General features: G+C 46.7%; 1 protein-coding gene across 1 annotated transcript in view; it reads left to right on the top strand.

The window, feature by feature from the left end:
• The first annotated feature begins 1,159 nt into the window (after nt 1-1,159).
• LOC130584836 (lysine-specific demethylase 4B-like) overlaps nt 1,160-20,677 on the top strand; it is a 25,675-nt gene continuing 6,157 nt past the window's right edge. The window contains exons 1-8 of the mRNA XM_057385065.1: nt 1,160-1,328; nt 5,776-6,249; nt 7,457-7,577; nt 10,298-10,476; nt 11,739-11,961; nt 14,681-14,757; nt 14,927-14,982; nt 16,024-16,132. Coding sequence (XP_057241048.1) covers nt 1,221-1,328; nt 5,776-6,249; nt 7,457-7,577; nt 10,298-10,476; nt 11,739-11,961; nt 14,681-14,757; nt 14,927-14,982; nt 16,024-16,132 — 1,347 coding nt within the window. The 5' untranslated portion in view covers nt 1,160-1,220. The remainder of the gene's footprint in view (nt 1,329-5,775; nt 6,250-7,456; nt 7,578-10,297; nt 10,477-11,738; nt 11,962-14,680; nt 14,758-14,926; nt 14,983-16,023; nt 16,133-20,677) is intronic.

The following is a 20,677-nucleotide window of genomic DNA, read 5'->3' as shown; positions in this document are numbered from 1 at the left end:
GATTTGGGGCTGTGCCAGTGATGGTAAAACTCTGAAGTTTTGGCTGTTGCTTGCACGGTGTCAAGGCTTTATCTTGTCCTATTCTGGCCTAGCAGGACCCTGGGGGTGGGCAGAGGTGGGGAGGGGAAATTCTGTGCCATAAAACATTATGGGGAGCAATAAAAACCAGGAGAGAGGGCGAAGGAGGGGTTTGGTTTCTGATTTTCCCAATTTTAGGGCCATTGCTGTGCCTGGAGGGGTGGTGAGTGGATTTCCTGGGCTTCTTTCTTTCTCTTTTTATTCTTTTCTTCACTTTTTAAACTGCTTTTTCTTGACTTCCAAGTTTCTGYCTCTTGTTCTTCTGGCTTTTCCTCCCCATCCCTCTTGAGCAGCAGGGAGTGTCTGTGTGGGTACTCAGCTTCCTGCAGCTCCCAACCCAAAAATCCTGTCCTGCCTTCCAAATTCACATTTTTCTTTGCATTGTGGCTCCTGTAATCTTTGCCTCGATGGCACTGACTTTAAAAAGAACSAACAGCATCGCTATTGCCTCGTTAATATTTGTCTGTTCTCATTAATATGCACATTTTTCAGTTAGATTTCTTCAAGGCCTTCGGACTTTCTGAATTTGCTGCTGCAAAATCATAGGCTGCCTATTGATTTTGCTCTGAGCATTCATTATGGGGTGTTTTTTTTTGGGAACTGGCAGTGCTGGCTAATGTCTCAGAGCTGCAGGATGATGTTTTGCAGGCTTCCAGCAGTTTGCCAAAGGGAGGCACGGCCGGAATGAAAAGCAATAATGGAGCGGAGGCAGAGGATGAAAGAGAGATTTAAACAAGTTTTCATCTGGATTTTGAAATACAAGCGAAATAGATTGAAAACACAATTAAAATCACTTTAACTGCAGCTCGGGAGCTTCCATTAGTAATGGTAGGAAAAAGCTCTTCAGGAAACCCAGACAATTAATGGCTGCTGTGAATGGATCTTAAATGTTGTGTTATGCAGGGTTCATCTGTTCCCTTTCAGATATCTCTTCTGCCCTGTAGCTATTTTAGCTACCTTGTGTTTTCTCTCCAAAGCAGATCTTTTTGTTTCGTATTCAGCTTTTTAAGTCGGYGATGGTTTTCTATTTTGAAGACTGTTCTTTTATGTCAAATCACACTTCTGTTGCTTTCAGGTCTCACAGAAAAAGGAGTCAACCCAGAAGACACAAAACAGAGGATCAGAAGTCTCTTGGGGATGTCATGGCTATTGAAACTGCCTTGGAAGATGTGAAAGTAAAAGAAGAGCTGAAAAGGGGGCCGGATCTGGAGGAAGAAGAGAGGAGCAAAGGGATGGAGGGAGAAGGTGAGGTCAGATCACTGAGGAGCTGGGGCGAGCTCTAAAACACCTCTGTAAATAACTTGTCTGCTGCTGTTTATTTCTCTTGAAATATCAGCAGAGTTTTCCCCAACATTAAATCTCTGCTCACTGAAATATGCCGTCATTCACAGCARCAATTGATTTTTCCCTCTCGGTGAGGATTCAATCCAAATAGCTTTTTTGGCAGGGCTTGAAAATTCTGTAGGCCCAAACTATTGCAGGATTGTTAAAACATATATTATGTGAGGAATATTTTGAATTATTTCCCAGAGAAACACATAAATGTATTTTTGTGTCCTGCTCTGAACAAGAACAATTTGGGCACTGCCTTGTGCAATTTATCTTTCCTCTTCCCCCTCCCTTTGTTCCTGTTTGTCACAGAGACTGATTTTGGGTGGGATCCACGAGTCCCATTTGGGTTTCTTCAAGTTTAGCTGGAACAGGGGAACTCTGCAGCTTCCTCTGCATGAAACACAAAACCTTTATTGCAAATAAAACCAGCCCGTGGTAACTCCCAATCCTTTGGGATTCCTTTTGCACCTTGAGTCCCAAAATCTGAACACAACCATCAGGCTCTTTCTGTGGCACTTTTTTCTTGGCTGTGTAGAGAGGATTGGGAGTTCTTGCTGGGAAGAAACTGCTTTTTTCCCCCCWAATGTGTGGTTTAAGTGTTTTTTGTGTCTGTGGCACACTCACTCCCTCTTGGAGGCTTCTCCAGCAGTGCTTACAGTGAATTAATTTACATCTATTCTATAGATCCATTATTTGTTTAGCATTTGGGGAAACTGATGCTGCAAACTGTTGGGGGAGCCTTGGTAATGATCTTAAAGGAAATCTGTGGAAGCTCTGGGGAGAGAATTGAGGGCTTTGTTCCGAGTCTCTCATCTAGGCAGTGTATTTTYTCTTTTCAGGGGAAATAAGGAGTTGGAGAACCATTGTTGCACAGTGCAGATACTTAATTTCTATTGCCCTGAGCCTGAAAGCATCAGCAGTGTGTTAAATTGTCTGCTCTTAGCTCTTGTACAAGTTTAACACTTGATGCTTGTAATAAATGGCCCGAAAATGCTGATTTTTCTTCGGAGACGAGAGATAAGTGACAAGGACAGATCTGAGATCATTAGAATGGCCAAGGAATAATAAAAACTCTGCTCTAGCTGAATGGCTTCCAAATCATACACTTCCACTCCTTCTCGAGAGCTCTTTAACTGTTAGCTCAGGAGGGAAAAGCTGATTTTCAGCACCACTGCAGAAGTGCCACTGGTGCAAACTCCAGCTCGGCGTGGCTGTTAGCAAATATTCAGCTTTTCCTGCTGCAGCACAGCAATTAAATCCCATTGACTCCTCTGGTTTTTCACATCCTGCTGGCTGCATTGCCTCTCACCAGTGTCTCAGGGTTTCATCTTGAAGAASAAAACAGTTTGCATGGCCCTGCTTGTGGTAATTCCACTCCCTCCACCTCCTGCCCTTCCTTTTTTTCTTTTTTTTCCCTGGCTTGAATTTGCCTTGATTTTCTGTTCCACCAGTAGAGATGACCTTGAGAAGGAGAAAGGATGAGATTTCAAAGCAGTCAATGGTTCCAAAGTAGGTCTTGTGCTTTGTGTTGGTTATTTGGACAAGCTGGGTATTTATAACTCGAGGTTTTCAGGATTTCTGACCCAGATCCCTTACGGTGTTTTCTTGTGGTTTTTATGACTCAGCTTTATATCCATAATTTATCACGTTGCTATGAATACGTTCAGGATTCTCTGCAGGTTGTCTTGTGGGGTTTGGAAGGAGAGTTTGGAGGCTTTGCCCTTCTCTGGGTGAGTCAGCAGCTCTTCCCCATGGGGCTGTGCTGGGAAGGGCCCTGCAAAGCCACTGAGTGCCACCTGAGTGACCCCAAACCCCCTGAGTGCCACCTGAGTGACCCCAAACCTCCCTGAGTGTCACCTGAATGACCCCAGCACCTCGCTGAGTGTCACCTGAGTGACCCCAAACCTCCCTGAGTGCCACCTGAGTGACCCCAAACCTCCTTGAGTGACCCCAAACCTCCCTGAGTGACTCCAGCACCTCCTTGAGTGCCAACTGAGTGACCCCAAACCTCCCTGAGTGACCCCAAATCTCCTGAGTGCCACCTGAGTGACTCCAGCACCTCTCTGAGTGACTCCAGCGCCACCCTGAGTGACTCCAAACCTCCCTGAGTGACCCCAAACCTCCCTGAGTGCCACCTCAAGGGTTGGGGACTCCATACCTCCCTGAGCAGCCCCTTCTGATGCCTCCCCACCCTTTCCAGGGAGAAATTCCAACCTGAATTTCCCCTAGAACAGTTTGAGGCTGTTCCCCCTTGTCCTGTTGTTCTCTGGGAGCAGATCCCAACCCTCCTGACTGTCCCCTCCTGGCAGGGAGTTGTGCAGACCCAGAATCTCCCCCATTTCTCCAGGCTGAGCCCCTTTCCAGCTCCCTCAGCTGTTCCCACTTTCTGATTTCTGTTGAGAATTTCAGATTCTCCCTGGCCAGGCAGCTCAGCTCTGCCACACGTGCTCTCCTCATGTCCCAGCTCTGCAGTGAAAGATCAGGATTGACATTCCTCTCTTAACCGACCTGTGGATTTGTGCCTTCAGGTCCTTTTCCTTCCTAGAAATGTTCAGGATAAGCCAGACAGGCTCTTGGAATTTTGCCTTCCTTTTTTCCCGGCTTCTGATTCCACAGATTTYGCTCACAAACTCGTTTTCATCTTGATGCAAAAACTTTCAAGCACAGTTCTCAGTGCCAGCTGCTGTCAAATTACCCTTTGGAAGTCAATAAAGCTGGTGAATGGCATTTGTGGTGCTGCTGGGGAGAGAATTCTTGGAGTGGATAGAGAGTAAATATGATCTGGTTTTGTGCAACTGGGGAGAAATCCAATTTGCCTTTCATTCAATATGTTTGTTTCTCTAAGGAAATTCAATATTCCCTTTCTCTGTGATAGAACAAACCAGTTTATCTGAGGGACTGCCTACACAAGTACAACTGTAATTATTTGTGCTGGACTCGTTCYCATTTTTATAAGTTAGTGTAAATAAAGTGATCAGCCTGCTGGGAAATGCTGGGGTTAAGGTGTTCCCTTGGGGATTTCAGCAGGGATTTTGGCACTTGATTCTGTTGTGGGATTGTTCATCCTTCTTCCTGGGTGAGGGTTATTCTGATTTCCCATTTGTGGGTTGGACTGGTCAGGTTTGGTGTAGCCTGAAATTGAGGGGTCTGGATTGGTGAAACTTCTTCATTGGGGTGTCCCTGATTATCCCAACCTCYTCAGCAGAGAGCAGGAATTGTAAAAATCTCTGGAAAATGGAAATGTGTGGATCCCTTCACATGGAATGAGRGGTGGGGAAGGCTTTTCCAGGCCACTCGTGCCTCTGGTGCCAATATTGAGATGTTTATCTGCTCCACGAGTGTTGTCACATCCATGAGGGCTGTGCAGATAAACTGAGTGACACAGAGCTGGGAGAAACAAGGACACGAGTGTGAGTAAAGGATATCTCAGCATCCAGCTGAGCTCAGTGCTCCACCTGATTTATGCTTGAAAGGCATCTTTTTCAAAGGCTTGCTGGCAGAAATCTTTGGGTCGTAATGATTCAGGTATCTTTGTTCAGTTCTTCATTTCCTGGGGCTGTTGGGTGCATTGACACACATAATACCCAGATAAGAGCTGTGCTTGCAAACTCCTGATACAGAGTGGGGGTCTCCAAACTGTTTGGATTGCACCTCCTTATCACCAGAAAAAAGAAATCAGAGCGTGCCTCCTGATGGATGTCTTTATTTATGTACATATTTATTATATACAGCACAGAATTCCACGTGTACTTGTGTATTTCTGTGCTGATACGCCCCTTATGAACATCCAGAAAAACAGAGATTAAAAAAGGAAGGTGTGAAGCTAAAAGAATCCTGAAAAAAAATCCTAAAATAAAATATTTATTTTATTAATGGGACAAGAAGATTCCCTTCCTGCACCCCAGTGGATGATTTTGTGTCCTTGACTTTGGGGGACAAAAATCTTGAGTCATGGCTAMTGGGACATATTCCTGTTTTTTTGGCACATTGTCCAGTTTCTTAGGGATTTAGGTTATTTCCCTCCAGGAAACATTGCTTTTCACAACCTTTGTGCTATGATCAGGAATTTAACAGTCTGTAGAAACAGCACAAATGTTTTCTTTCTGTAGTGTTTTCTTTCTGTAGTGTTTTCTTTCTGTAGTGGGCTTCTCTAGGCCGGTGCTGAGGCACTGTGTAGCTTTCGGTGTGCAAAAAAACTACGTTTGGTGTGCAAAAACCTGCATTTTTGGTGTTGGAAAGCAAGAACTCCATGATTAACGTGTTAAGATGTGTTAAATCAGTTAGCACTGAGCTCTTAGACAGGAGAGAAATGTGAATTGTTGTAATTTTGGAGCTCAGTGTCTCCTCTCTCTCCACACAGGCGAGTGCAAGGCCAAGGCGCGGCCCCCAAAGGCCAAGGGCGAGAGGAAGAAGAAGCAGAATCCCCCATTCCCCCAGCACACCCCAGCAGTTCCCCAGCCCCCTGCCCATCCTCCAGGCACCGGTGCCACCCCTCAGCAGCCACCAGCCGAGGACGGGGCAGTGACATCCCGGCCCCCGGGGCCTCCCCCGGGCCCGGTACCCGAACAGGCCCCGGCGCCGCTCAACGTGGTGGTGCCGCCCTCAGAGGCGCCGGCCGAGGAGGACGATTTCAAACCCCGGCCCATCATCCCCATGCTCTACGTGGTGCCCCGCAGCAAGAAGGTGGTGTTCGACAAGGAGCACATGTCRTGCCAGCAGGCTTTCGAGCAGTTTGCCACGCAGAGGGGCCTGGGTTGGCGTGAGCAGGGGGCACTGCCCGGCCCTGCCAAGGATGGAGATGGCAGCACTGAGGCCGAGCACAATGAGGTCACCACGGAGGTTAGTATGTCCCTGGGTGATTCCAAAATAAATGGGGACACAGCACGGTGTAGTGGGTGGCAAAGAGCACATATTGTGTTCGAGCAGTTTGCCACGCAGAGAGGTCTGGGTTGGCGTGAGCAGGGGGCACTGCCCGGTCCTGCCAAGGACGGCGATGGCGCTGAGGCCGAGCACAACGAGGTCACCACAGAGGTCAGTGCATCCCTGGGTTATTCTAAACTAAATGCGGACACAGCATGGTGTAGTGGGTGGCAAAGAGCACATATTGTGTTCGAGCAGTTTACCACACAGAGGGGCCTGGGTTGGCGTGAGCAAGGAGTGCTGCCCGGTCCTACGAAGGATGGAGATGGCGCTGAGGCTGAGCATGCCGAGGTCACCACAGAGGTCAGTGCGTCCCTGGGTGATTCTAAACTAAACGGGGACACAGCGTGGTGTAGTGGGTGGCAAGGAGCACGTGTTGTGTTTGAGCATTTTGCCACACAGAGGGGTCTGGGTTGGCGTGAGCAGGGGGCACTGCCCGGTCCCACCAAGGATGGAGATGGCGGCGCCGAGGCTGAGCATGCCGAGGTCACCACAGAGGTTAGTGTGTCCCTGGGTTATTCTAAACTAAATGGGGACACAGCATGGTGTAGTGGGTGGCAAGGAGCACATGTTGTGTTCGAGCAGTTTGCCACGCAGAGGGGACTGGGCTGGCGTGAGCAGGGGGCACTGCCCGGCCCTGCCAAAGACAGCAATGGTGGCACCAAGGCTGAGCACAACGAGGTCACCACAGAGGTCAGTGCATCCCTGGGTGATTCTAAACTAAATGGGGACACAGCATGGTGTAGTGAGTGGCACTGCTGCCCAACTGTCATCTTTAGAGCCCTTTCCAACCCAACCGCATTCCGTGATTCGCGGTTTCTGTGGAGTTCCCAGCTGCGTGTGTGTGATGGAGCAGGCTTTTCACAAGCTGGTAGAATTGGCAGCTTGCAGATGTTCTAAGCTTGTACAGATTCAAAGAGAACTCTGTAGTTTACCCAACTTCTTAAGAGTTAGTGTTGGCTTTTAGTGTCTGTTCCAGCGCTTGGCTCGGAAGGCGTCAGCGGTTCAGCCAAAAGGCAGAGCAAAGTTTGCTGTGCAAGTCCAAGAACTCTTGATGACAAAAACTGCCTCTCTTGTCCGGTTCCCTCCTCGTGGTGCCAATCCAGCTTGTTGTACTTCCTTCCAGGCTGCTTCTGCCTTCTCCAAGATGAAGATGGAGATCAAGAAGAGCCGCCGGCACCCGCTGGGCAAACCCCCGACCCGCTCCCCGCTGTCTGTGGTCAAACAGGAGACCTCGAGTGATGAAGGTGAGTGAGCACTGTGGATGTCCTGTATGACCCAGGGGATTGCTGAAATGGCAAAACTGGGTGGCCTGAAACTCTGTGTATTACACTTAACTGGTAGGAAAAGCWGCGTGTTCCCATTTTGATAACCCAGCTGGAAACAAAACTCCTCYGTGGGAGGTGTCACTTCTCACCTCCCACCCTTTCTTCRCTCGAGAGAAATATTTTGCTGGCTGCAGAGTGAGGCAGCGTTTTGGGCAAAGGGAAAAAAGGGTTTGGAGAAAATAATATCTTAAAGGCAAAGCTCTGTCTTGGATATTGCAGTGGGATGAGATTTGTTTCCCTTGGAGGCAGTGGAGGCCAGGTCTGCTCTCATGTGCGTGGGGAAAGTCAGTTCTAACCTTTTGGTTGAATTAATGTCAGTGTTTGGGGCCCAATTTTTCTTGGCAGATGCAGAAATGAGAATTCAAATGTTTCTCGGTGTTTAACTGTACTTCTCTGATCCTCCTTTTCCCACACTCCCGTCCCTGTGAATGTCCCAACAGTCTGGACTGAGGGCAAAGAAAAGATTCTTACTTCTGACTCTGTTTTGTGGTGTGATTTCTCACGTTGGGGCCTTTCCCACGTTACAGGTTATTGGGTTACAGTAATTGAGTAAAAATCTGAGTTACAAAATACTCAGAATATGGACAAACACCCAGTCAGGAGCTTTTGTGTGCTGGGGCAGGGCCATGGGTGTAGCTGGCAGTGCCTCCTCTCAACTCTTTGTTCCAAAGGACAGTATCTTTCCCCTCACATTCCTTCATTCCTAAATGGATTCCTAAAATCCACAGATTTTAGAGCMGCTTCCTGCAGGAAAGGCTTCTCCTGAACACACAGAGCTGCCCTTCCTCACCAAAGAGGGTGCATTTGATGCCTTCCAAGTGGGTAAAATGGAGTCTGGAGAGGCAGCTGAGATTTGTTCTCTTGTTTTGGTGTGAGACCTCAGAACCAGCTCTGTGCTGGAGGATCCTCATTAGGCAGATTCTTCTCCCTGTTTTGATTCATTGGGTGGTGTTTGGGGACTYGGCTGGTGGAGCAGGAGCAGCTCTTGTGAAAGCTGCCATTTCTTGGGGACTGATTTACAGCTCTGCCGGGCTGAATCTGATCAAACAGATTCTTCCCTCCCCACCAGGGAATTGCAGCAGCTCTCTGCACTCCGGRTTTTTGCAGGGAATGATGTGCAAGGATGGTCTGGAGGCAGCAGGAGGAACAGGGAGCATTTAAATTAAAGGAATGCACATGCTGCACAAAGATTCAGCCCAGACAAATTGTTTGTCTCTTCCACTTGCTTGCGATGTGGGAGCCATCCTGAATGCCACGTGTCCCCCTGGATCCATCCTGGGAGGAGTGAAGGTGATAACATACGACAGCCATTCCCTTTTTTCTCTCCCTCTGTCACTCTGGATTAGGCTGCTGCTTTCACTGATTTCACTGGGACCATAAATCCTGGCCTGTCACCTGATGTGCCTCGACTGAAATCTGGAGAAACGTGGCTTTTGGTTCATGGCTTCAAAATAAACAGGATGAGACACTTTTTAGGAAGTAGTCCTTGTYTGAAATATGACAGAGCCACACAGCCAGCACTCATCACCTCAAAAAAGGGATTCATTAAACACAATAAGATTTCCACATTGTCTGACAAATACGTTATGGGCAACATTTAAAATCYGAGATGTAAACTCAGCCTTTAATGTTTTACCCCCAAGTTCTTTTTATCCTTTCAGGTAACCCAGAGAGTCAGAAAATCTTCAAAGGGAGGGAGAATTGGGGAGGAGACTTAGACTTGTAGAGCAGAACATAAACAGCTTATTTCCAGTAATTAACAGYGAAGCAGTGAACAATTTGGTTTAATGTGCTGAGCTCTGGGGATAATGTTCTTCCAAGATGTTTTTGAGTTCCCTGTTCTTTTGGAAACTTTGCAGATTGGTGATGCAGGGAGTGATTTATACTCAGCCTTGTGTGGAAAATTTCTTTAGCACTTACAGTGATTCAAAACTCCTTCRTAAGGAAGGGTAAGAAACTTGGACCCCCAGCCTGCCACAAATGGATTCTGCTGTGGTTTAATCGTGAAATGCCGAGGACTTTTTAAAGGTTTATAAAATGGAGAATTAGCAAACTAATTAGCAGAGCTCTGGCAGAGGGAGGGATGGTGGGGAATGCAGGTGGGAGGTTTAATGGTGTGGGAATGGCTGTACCAGAACCCACAGTGTTCCCAGTGGGCAGAACTGGTCTGGGATGAACCTTGGGAGGAATTGGGGCAGACTGGGGGGATATTGGGAGCTGCCTCCACACCTTGGGAGACAGGAAATGGGGATTTCTTTGCACTGGCATCATGTGTTTTGAATTATTGAAGTTCAAATTAAATCTTYGTTAAAAGWASGRTGGAGGTTTCCACAGCTGGAAAGGRGAGGGAGGTACAAAGGCARTAAATCTGAATTCTCTCCTTCCTCATGGACAGATCCTTCAGGTCATTGCTGTCCCCATCTTGTGTGTCCTGTCCCCAAAGGGGGGATTTTGTCAATTTAAGAAGTATTTGAGGCATAGGCATGTGAGAGACCATGGAGGATTTGAATGTTTTTATTTATTGCAATTCTTGAGTTGTTGAGACCTAAACTGTTTAACTCAGCCTTGCTCCTTTTGCCTCTTTTATCCATAAACACTTTTGCCCAACATTTTGGGATTTTTTTTTTTTTTCATTCTAGAAACGTTCCCATTTTCTGGAGAGGAAGACATGAGTGATCCAGAGGCTTTGAAATCTTTACTTTCCTTCCAGTGGAAGAATAAAGCACTTAATTTCCCAGCTGAAAGGAAGTTCAATGCAGCTGCTGCCCTGAGTGAGCCATACTGTGCTGTCTGCACCCTCTTCTACCCCTATAACCAGGTAATTCCTCACCACAGCATCAGGGAATCATTCAAATAGGGAAAAACCTCGAGGATCAGGTTCTCCACCACTAAACTACTTTCCCCAATCTGTATCCACATTTTTTTTGGCATCCAGGAATGGTAATTCCACCAATTCTTTGGGCAGCCATTGCCTGACCACACTTYACATGAAGAAATTTTTTCCTAATTTTTCATCCAAACGTCTGACACTGCTCTGATGGATAAATTAGGATGGAGAAATTTCTGACAGAGAAACAAAGCCGTACAAATTTGCACACCAAAGGAATGTGTTTGGATTTGGCAGTGGTTGGAGCATTTTTCTGTTCTCTTTCCTGGCTGCTCTGGTTTTCTCAGTGTTCATTTTGAAATCACACTTGAAGAGCTTTGCAAACACTGTTCAGAAAAAAGTCACACCAGGCTCCTGTTCCCATACGGGCCYGGGTTGCTGAATTTATGCAAACAAGCCACAAAATAAAAATTTACTGAGTAAGCACATCCATCATCTTTTTTTGGAAACCACCAATATGCTTTGGGAGATGTTATGAGCAGGCAGGCAAAATTYATCAGATGAATTAGTTATTTGTGCAGTTGTGCATTGATTTCTTCTCACATAAAACCAAATCTGGCTTTGTGTGCCCACCAGGAATTCGTGCCTTAGCTACTTGTAGATGTGTTKGAAGCTTTTTCTGAGAAAAGCAAAACCCACCTCACCCTTCAACAAAATCTCTTGATTTATTATACAGACTGGAAATAAAATATMTGTTCTGATTGCTGGCTGTTGTGAGGAAAACTGGGTGCAGCTGAGCTGGTTTAATCCATTGCTTTTAACTCTGTCTGCTCCCAGAAACCTTGAAATGTCCTTCAGGAGAAATTCTTGCAAGAGAAGTAGGGAAGGATGCCAGAAGAATGGGAGAGGGGGAGGGAAAGTCTTGTTTTTAGCAATGTTTCCCTTTTTATTTTTCCTTGGTGTTTTCAGCTGCAATTTAGGAATTTAGATTTTTACAGGAAAAAGTAAAAAACAAAACAGGAAAAGCTGCTCATTGTTCTAACGCTTCTTTGGGTTTTCACAACAAATTACAGATCCTGGTAGRTGCCTGAGGGAGAGAGGCAAGGCAGGGGTGGGAATGAGGATTTTAGGTGATTTTTGGCTTTCTGGTCTCAGGTGTTGGGTGATTTTTTTTTGCCAGGGGAGTGCTCAGAGATGGAAGTTGAAGCTGTGGCCAGGGAGAGGCGATTCCATTGATGKTTTTTCTCTCCAAGTCCTTGCAGGTGGAGAAGGAATCCACCCCCATCTCCACAGGGGAGCCGTCCTCCTTCGTGCACCTTTCCAAATGTGGACAGAAGAGCAAGCCCCTGATCCCAGAGATGTGCTTCACCTCCAGTGGAGAAAACACCGAGCCCCTTCCTTCCAATTCCTACATCGGAGAGGATGGAACCAGTCCCTTGATATCCTGTGCCAAATGCTGCCTGCAGGTTCATGCTAGTGAGTGTTGCACCTTCCCCAGAGCATTTGGGTCCTGAGGAGCTCAGCATTTGGGTGTTGCTATGTTGGAATAGCAGGTTTAAATCCTGTCACTCCCATTTTTATCTCTCTTTGTACGAATTTATTGTGGAGTCTCAGAATGGTTTGAAACCCATCCCATTCCCATCCCCTGCCATGGGCAGGGAACTTTTTTCTCTAAGGCAGATTTGTGTATTCAAGTGCATCTTGGCAGTCACTCATCTTAAAAAAATACACACCAATATTCTTTTTACTGCTAATTTTGATTCCTCTCTGTCTCACAGCAAAGATTCTTTCTTTTGATGCCTTTCATTTTTTGGTAATAAAGCAAAACTCAAAGGCTTTATTRCACTCTTTTCTCTCAAATATTTCGTTCCAATATTGCTCTGCTGGGGGAGGCTGCATTGTTCCTGCGTGCAGCAGAGATTATGGAACATTTTGAGATAGATTTTATTAGTGTCTCTGATAGTGTTTGTAGTAATGGCACTTGATTACAAAAGGGAACATATGTCTGTTTGCTTCCCTGATAGTTATGTCTAAAAGAAGATCTGATTAATCCTGGTGGAGTGTACCTTCAGTGGAGATTGTACAGCATCCAGTTAACATTTGTGACGAATTACTCTTCAGCTGTTTGATCTTGACAGATGGGGGAATCTTATTTGACTTGCATCAGCTGGAATTACTTCTGTTGTTCCAATTTTAGAGTCCTGCAGGTCCCCRTGCAGCTCAGCAGGGATGGGGAGCAGGAAAGCAACTTTTGTTTCTCTGCTGAATCCCTGATTATGGTCATTSCTGGCTAATAAGGCTGTGGGATGTGGGGTGGGTGTGAGGAAGGAGATTTCATCCTTCACAATTCAGGGATGCTGCATCTGCTCCATCCATGAGCCTGCAATAGTCCAGTCTATCAGAATGGTTTCAGTGGCCAAATTCTGTTTAAGGACAGAGGGATCTGCACAAGATGCTGTTAATCTGCAGGCTCAGACTTGAAATCCATCTTTTTTTTTAGAGAAACTCAGCTCTATATTCTGGCTGTGCTCTCCCTGTGAGGACAGGACAGGATGGGTGTTGAGACTCCAGTCCCTGRTTGTTTCCTTGTGCTCTGTGACATCCCTTTGACTTTGCTGCAGAGGATCCATTTGCTTTTATTGCAGGATTGCAGTGGTGAGGTGTATTTTGGCTGCCTGTAAAACCAGYTGGCAGCCTGTGTGTTCTTGGGAAATGCCCTCCCCAAGTGTGCTGGGTTACAGCAGCCAGGCCCTGCAGACAGGGGGAGGTTTGTGAAGGTTTCTAAGCTTTTTAAGCACTGATAAAATCCATAAAAAGAGCATCTTTATCTTGGTCTGCTGGGGTAACCTGGGGTTCAGTAAATGGGACTGTTCTGCCCTCACAAAATCCCAGAATCACTGAGGATAGAAAAGACCTTTAGGATCATSGAGTCCAAACATCAACCCAGCACCCTGTTCACCACTAACCACRTCCCCAGGTGCCACATCCATGWRTTTTCTGARCTTCCAGAGATGCTGATTCCATCCCTGCTCTGGGCAGGCTGTTCCAACACTTTAYMACCCTTTCCATGCAGAAATTTTCCCTCATTTTCAATCTAAACCTCCCCTGGTGCAGCTTGAGGCTGAGTTCAGGGTCTGATTCTCCCTCAGCTCAGTTTTGGATTGAACTCCCTGTCCCTATTCTAGGCCTGGGAAGATTCTGCTTCCCTGATTTGCCAAATGATGAAAAGAGACCTCAGATGTGGAGAGCAGCTGCAGATCCATAGTATTGACTTTTTTTTTGACACGCTGTTTATCTGGTTAAGTGGATGGTATTTATAAATCAGGCTGCAGTGGCAATCCTGGTGCTTTCTGAACGTCTCCTTTTCAGTTGAATTCAGTAATTCAAGATTGTTGTTCCCAGCTGAAATTTTCTGTTCAGTTTGTTGGGATAAGTGAAGGTAGGATGGGATTTTGTTGGGATGGATTCCACAGAGGCTGAGTGGAATGAGCTGTGTGTTGGTTGGGATGCTTGTATTGAATTTTCACTCTACAAACCTGCAGGAATCACGCAGATCTGCTTTTTGAAAACTATTTCCGTGCCTTTCCCCCATTGTTTGCAGTGACAAACCTCAGTGCCTTTTATAGAATTGTAAAGACTTTTTTTGTTCTTATTTCCCTGTCTTTATAATGGTTATAATACCACTTGACTATTTTGGTGTTGCTGTAGGAGGATTTGGTGCTTGCATGTTACAGTAATTGATGCTCTGTAAAAGGAGATGTTTTTAACTTCACATAACCATCAATTAAATACTGTTACCCACGTGGAATGCAGGGATTTAATTTATTTTTGCAGTATTGTCCTTCTTCACAACACCACACAGCAAAGGTAACTGCTTCAAACTTGCCAAAATTCAGTGCCCTTCCCTGCTAGGACGTGTGAGTGCACTCCAGCTGTGGTGGCATCACTTTGGAGCCAAATTCCGGCCTAAAGAAATAAATCCTTGCTGTTATAGTCCTTAGAAAAGTGAAAAACAAAAGTGAGGATTACGTGTGGTCCCAAATTCYACCYYCACTTACGGCTTTTGTACAAACGTRTCGAACACAGCTCTTCAAACTCTCTCAAAAATCCTTCTGAACTGAAAAATCAACAAATCAACACTGAGAAACGTTGGCAAAGTTCTTCTGTGACCTGTCTGTGCCTCTGTTCCTTGCAGGCTGTTACGGGATCCGTCCAGAGCTGGTGAATGAGAGTTGGTCGTGCTCGCGRTGCTCAGCCGGCGCGTGGGCAGCGGTGAGGACTGGGGACAGCACCCTTCCCTCTGAATCCTGCTGGGATCACTCAAATATGGGTGCTGGGAGGGTTCAGATTGCCTTTGGCATCCCAGCTGGGGTACAGTCATTTTTTTGGGGGGTCTGGCAGAGCGTTCTGATGGTTTTCTGAAGGAGTTGTGTTCCCGCAGGAATGTTGCCTGTGCAATCTCAGGGGAGGAGCTCTCCAGATGACCACTGATGGCCGGTGAGTGATCCCTTGGAGTGTTTTTTCCTTCCTTGCTGCCCCTATTCCTGTGGATTTGGTTGAAATCTCACTGCAGCAGCAAGATTTGGTTGAAATCTCAGTGCAGCAGCAAGTTTTGGTTGAAATCTCAGTGCAGCAGCAAGTTTTGGGGTTCTGGAGGGAGCTGCTCCTTGCTGATCTGCAGGATGAGCCCAAGTGGCTATGCTGAGCAGAGTTCTGATCACTAAATGTGGTTGTTTCTCAGAGAAAAATCTTCTCAGAGAATGTTCAATATCATGCAAAATCAGGTGCAAAAGCAGGTTGATCTCTGTTGTTGCAGAGTGCTGCCTTGGAGTGTGTTTTCCTTCCACACTGCCCAGTCTCCTTGTCTTGTGGATTTGGTTAAAATTTCAGTGCAGCAGTGAGTTTTGGGGTTCTGGAGGGAGCTGCTCCTCGCTGATATGCAGGATGAGCCCAAGTGGCTATGCTGAGCAGAGTTCTGATCACTGAATGTGGTTGTTTCTCAGAGAAAAACCTTCTCAGGGAATGTTCAGTATCCTGCAAAATTCAGGTGCAAAAGCAGGTTGATCTCTCTTGTTGCAGAGTGCTGCCTTGGAGTGTGTTTTCCTTCCACACTGCCCCAKTCTCCTTRTCTTGTGGATTTGGTTAAAATTTCAGTGCAGCAGTGAGTTTTGGGGTTCTGGAGGGAGCTGCTCCTCGCTGATCTGGCAGGATGAGCCTGTGCTGTCTTACCTGTACCAGGCTGCTCCACAGCAGAGCTTCTGATTCCTTACTGAATGTGGTTGTTTCTCAGGGAAAAGTCTACTCAGGGAATGTTCAATATCATGCAAAATCAGGTGCCAAAGCAGGCTGATCTCTGTTGTTCCAGAGACATTTACCCTGTGCCACCCTGATTAACAGTCAGGTGGGAAGGTTGCCAAGGCTGCCAGCCCCTTGGAAACGTGCCTGGATGCTGAGGGAGGCAGGGAAATGTTAACTGCCCTCCTGAGCATTTCATTCAAATAACAGCAGGCCCTGATTTGTGTGTTCTTTGCTCCCCAGGTGGGTCCATGTCATCTGTGCTATTGCTGTCCCCGAGGCGCGTTTCCTCAACGTCATGGAGCGTCACCCGGTGGATATCAGCGCCATCCCGGAGCAGAGGTGGAAACTGGTGGGTGTCTTTTACCTGGGGAGAGTGTTTGGGAGCAAAAGCCAAAGGGAAAAGCTGTAACTAAACTGAAAATCGTGTGTGGGTTCATAAAGCAGCTGAGATTGGAGGCRGCCCCGCTCTCATTTCCAAACAAAAGCCCCGGGAAGCTGCGTCTGCTGAGCTCTGTCGGTGCTTTGACACWCAAACAGCTCTGATTTCCAGATGTGCCTTCACTCTCTGGGAGTGTGCTGTGCCCTGGGCAGAGCCTGGGACTCCCTCCCACCTGCAATCAGGTGTAAACTGCCTGAAAGTTTCATTTTTTCCCCGTTTTGCACAGCGGGAATGCCAAGGGACGTGGTGACTGGAGAGAAGCTGATACATTGCTGCCTCGTTCACCTCTAATTCATCTTTCTTCACAACATTTCTCTTTTTTCTATCAAGAGATCTCTTGCAGAAATGAATAAACATTTCTRTGACCCTGGCTGCAAGGATTTTAATACGAGCCCAGCTCTGAGTTGTTATTTGGCTGCGTGGCCTCATCCCAGGGATTAGTAATGGACGATTCATTAGCTCAGAGCAATTTATCTTAATGTTAGTTAATGCTCCATCACCATAGTGTGTTATTGCAAAATAAATCGTGCTTTTGCTGCTTTTTTTTGGTGCAGAAGTCAGCTGGGTGACACAGTGTGGGCCGGGGAAGGTGCTGGAGCAGTGATAGATGAGTTAGCTCTGATGGATTCGTTCACAGAGCTGCTCCTTAGTGCAGGGAACCCGGGTGAGAGATTAGGAAGAGCCTATCCCCGCTTCCAGAGTTATTCCTCCGTTGTGCAAATGGGTTCTGTACACAAATGTGAATGTAAAAAGCATCCATTATTCAGGAGGAGCGATGGGGCAGCGCGATGCCGGGGTGATAAATCTTGCAGCGGGGGCTCTTTATGGATCAGCTGACACTTCCAACGTGCATCCTCTTCATTACCAGCACTTGTAAYGCTGAACTTAAAATCCTTTTACACAAGACTCACTTGTATTGCTTAATGGAGCCTCACAAGGAAACATGGCTTAATTTTTTAACCCTTCCTTGGCTGCAGAGCCAGGGCAGTGTCTGTGTGTGGCWGATTCTGCTGCTTTGTTTTGATCTGAAATGTTGGCTGTGCCTTTCAGAGCCTCTGCATGGACCCACTGCACACCTTCTCCTTTATTCCTCAGTTAAAACTGCAGAGTTTCACAGGATCACTGAATATCCTGAGCTGGAAGGGTCCCACAAGGATTATCAGTCCYRCACAGACACCCCAAYAATCCCACCCTGAGAGCTCTGAGGAAAAAATTCTATTTGATTTCTTCTGTTGTATTCCAGTTTCACCTCCTGTTGTCTTCCTGTCTCAGGGAATGTGGAGGATTTTGGTGTGAAGTGTCTTGGCTTCCAGTGCTGGGATTTASAGGCACATATTCCTTGTGCTGCTGTTAGCCAAAGCCTGGCTTGTAGCCCTGATGCCAAAGCCTGGCTTTAAGCCCTTCACTGGGAAAATGTTGGGGTTATGAATTAGGTGAGGATTAAATAATTAATTTGGATGGCAGTGGTGCTTCCAGCAGCAGCTGTGGGGTACAAAGGGGGTTCAAATGGGACAAGATTGTGTGGAGAAACTCATGAACCATCATGGGGAGTTCCMGGATTATTCAGAGGAATTTGCAGGTAATTTCTGGAGCAGTGAAGGGGTTGGGGGTGTCTGTGCTTTGCAGGTGAGCAGCTGCATTTAGGGAGATAAACTGAGGGTGACTAAAAAGTAATGGTATTGGAGCTTCTGGCTTTGGCAATGATGGACTTGGTGCAGTTCTTGATAAAATTGGGGAGATGACCTTTGTGGCTGAAAGAAATGGAAAAGGAGAGCAGGAATGACATGAAGGGTGAATGGATGAGGCTGGTGGAGGAAAGAGGAGTAGGAGTTATCCATGATTAGTATTTAATTTTTAATGTATTTGTATTATTTTAATTTCCTGTGAGAGGGCTGGGGCACCAAGGAGTTGCAGTGATGTGGTTAAAGATATTTCCTSTTCTCCAAGCATGTACTCCCCTGGTTTTTCAGTCCATCTGTGGGTACGTGGCACTGTTTTCAGGAATGCAGTTCCCTGCTCCCAGATTGATGGCACATTACGGGCCCGCGCGCGTCAATTATTTATGACGTGGAAATTTGGAATAATTAGCTGTCATTCCTCRGTGGAGTAAATGAATTGCAGCGTTCATCATGCAGGAGACAGCCCATTTCTTACTCTCAGCTGTGACCTGACTCTGGTGTGCATTTATCCCGAAGATTTCTCTCCTGTGCTTTGGAGTCTTTTCCCTCCCACAGAAAATGCCTTTAAATCTCCAGGTGCTGTTTCCCCACAGTGCTTGGTGCTGCTGGTTCTGTCCATCCCATCTCCCACACTTCAGGAGATGCATTTTCATACAACCCCACATTGGTTTGGGTTGGAAAGGATCTTAAAATCCACCCAGTGCCACCCCTGCCATGGGTAGGGACAGCTCCCACTGTCCCAGGGTGCTCCAAGTGTGTCCAATCCATCCTTGGGCACTCCACAGCTTCCTGGGCACCCTGTGCCAATGTTTTACCACCCTCACAGCCAAAAATTGTCACTTCCTCCATCTCCAGGCTCACTGTTCCTTTTATTTATCTCTTATCATATTTGAATATCCCATTGTGTTGTCACAGTCAGTTTGTGGGGGCACTGGGTGTGTGCTGATCCCAGCTTGGCAAAGCCCTGTTGGCACCAGGAAAGGCAAATTCCTGCCCTGGGGGGAGRTTTAATGCCCCCTGAGCCCCTCGGGGATCAGCAGCTGTCCCTGCTGCTGGGACAGGGAAATATGGACAGCTCCATAATGGGATCTGTGCTGTTGTGCCCTTTCCTGGTGCTTATCTGCCTCTGGAACATGGTTTGCACAGTGATAAAGACTCAGCTTATTAAAGGCTAAACCCAYGTCCTGGCAGCACTCGGGCTCTGCCTTTGAATTTCCTGGCTTTTGTTCATTTGTGAAAAAAAGGCAAATTAATCTTCGGTGTAAACAAACTGCCTTCAGTTCATTCCTAGGGAGGAATGGGACTCATTTCCTATAAATGGGGGGCAGAGCCAGGCAGGGAGGGGTTGTTGCACTGGAATGAGGAAGAACAAATCTCCTTTTTCTTTGGCATTTTTTGCTTTTAGGGAAGCAAGGAGGAGAAATCCCAAAATGGTTTGGGTTGGACAGGATCTTGAAGGTTTTAGAGTTCCCCCTCTGCCATATGCACCTTCTGTTCCTTTTAACCAGTGAAAGGCACATTTGTCTCATGTGTGTGACATTAATTTTGCCCTGATTTGCTTTTTCCAGCCTCAGATAAGGTAAARAAGCTGCCCCTGGATCCCTGGAAGTGTCCTAAACCAGGTTGKACAGGGCTTGGAGCACCCTGGAGTGGTGGAAGGGTGTCCCTGCCATGGCAGGGGATCTGTGGGATGAGGTTTTAATTCTTTCCAGCCCAAACCATTCTGGGATTTGCAAATCAGTGACAAATTCCTTCACCTGGAAACGTTAAAAACTGAGTGGTGTTTCCAGATGGATCCCTGGAAACGTTATCCAAGCATCCATTCTTTAGATTGGGATTCCCTAAATCTCATTTTCTGTGTTTCTGAGGGGTTGGAAACAAGAATTGGTGCTGTTATAGGGAGTGAGGAAATGTATCCTGTTCCCACTCCAGCTCCTGCTCACTGTCAGTGCCATCAGGCTTAGAATTTTTAGCTTTGAGAAAATGGAATTTCTTTTTAAAGCAGTCACACGTCTTACAGTGATTTCCCTAATAACTGGATCTGCTTTGCAGAAAATGAGTGTAAAAATGGCTCCAAGATTTCAGAGCTTCCCCCCACTGTAATTCTGGTGTTTTGGTACAATGTTTTTATTTCTTTTCTTTGCAAAACTGACTGAATTATCTACAGTGGCTCATCTGACATGGATGCCAATAAAATATTTATGGTTGATATGCTTATGCATCTCAAATAAACACACAATATTTTGGTTCCATTATSTGAAATTATATTCCATGAGATCTAATCGATAAAATGTTCCATTAAATATAATAGAGCAAATTGCCACCCAGTTACTGCGTTCTGTTCTTTCAAAATAAAAGAAAATGTTATTTTCCAGCAGTGAAGATCCAGCTGCTGCTGGAATTAATGTAATGTGGGTGCACTGCTGTACCTGAGGAGGGTGAGGATGGAGGTGCAGCAGCTCTCTGTGCCTCTTGRGTGGTTTTTTTGCTCTCCAGTGATCCCAGTCCAAACTGGAGTCCAGTCTGTCCGTGGCTGGAGGAGGGCTGAGTGATTGGGCTGGAATGGTCAGGCAGGGAATGACAATCTCTGCTGCAGTTCCTTGGCCTGCAGTGACCTCAGGGAGTGCTCACAGCCAGCCCTGGCTCCTTGGCAGAGAAATCCCTTGGGCTGTGCCTTCTGGGCTGGGCATGGAATCCCAGAGCCTGCACCGTGCCAGGCACCGGTGCCACACGGAGCTGGGGGAGCTCTGCACTGCTGCAGGCTCTGCTCCTGTCC

This window comes from Malurus melanocephalus, unplaced genomic scaffold, assembly GCF_030028575.1.
Source record: "Malurus melanocephalus ecotype Western Australia unplaced genomic scaffold, MMel_1.1 scaffold_775, whole genome shotgun sequence".
Classification (NCBI taxonomy): domain Eukaryota; kingdom Metazoa; phylum Chordata; class Aves; order Passeriformes; family Maluridae; genus Malurus; species Malurus melanocephalus.
Note: the sequence above shows the minus strand (reverse complement) of the source record. Positions and strands in the feature narration are given on the sequence as shown.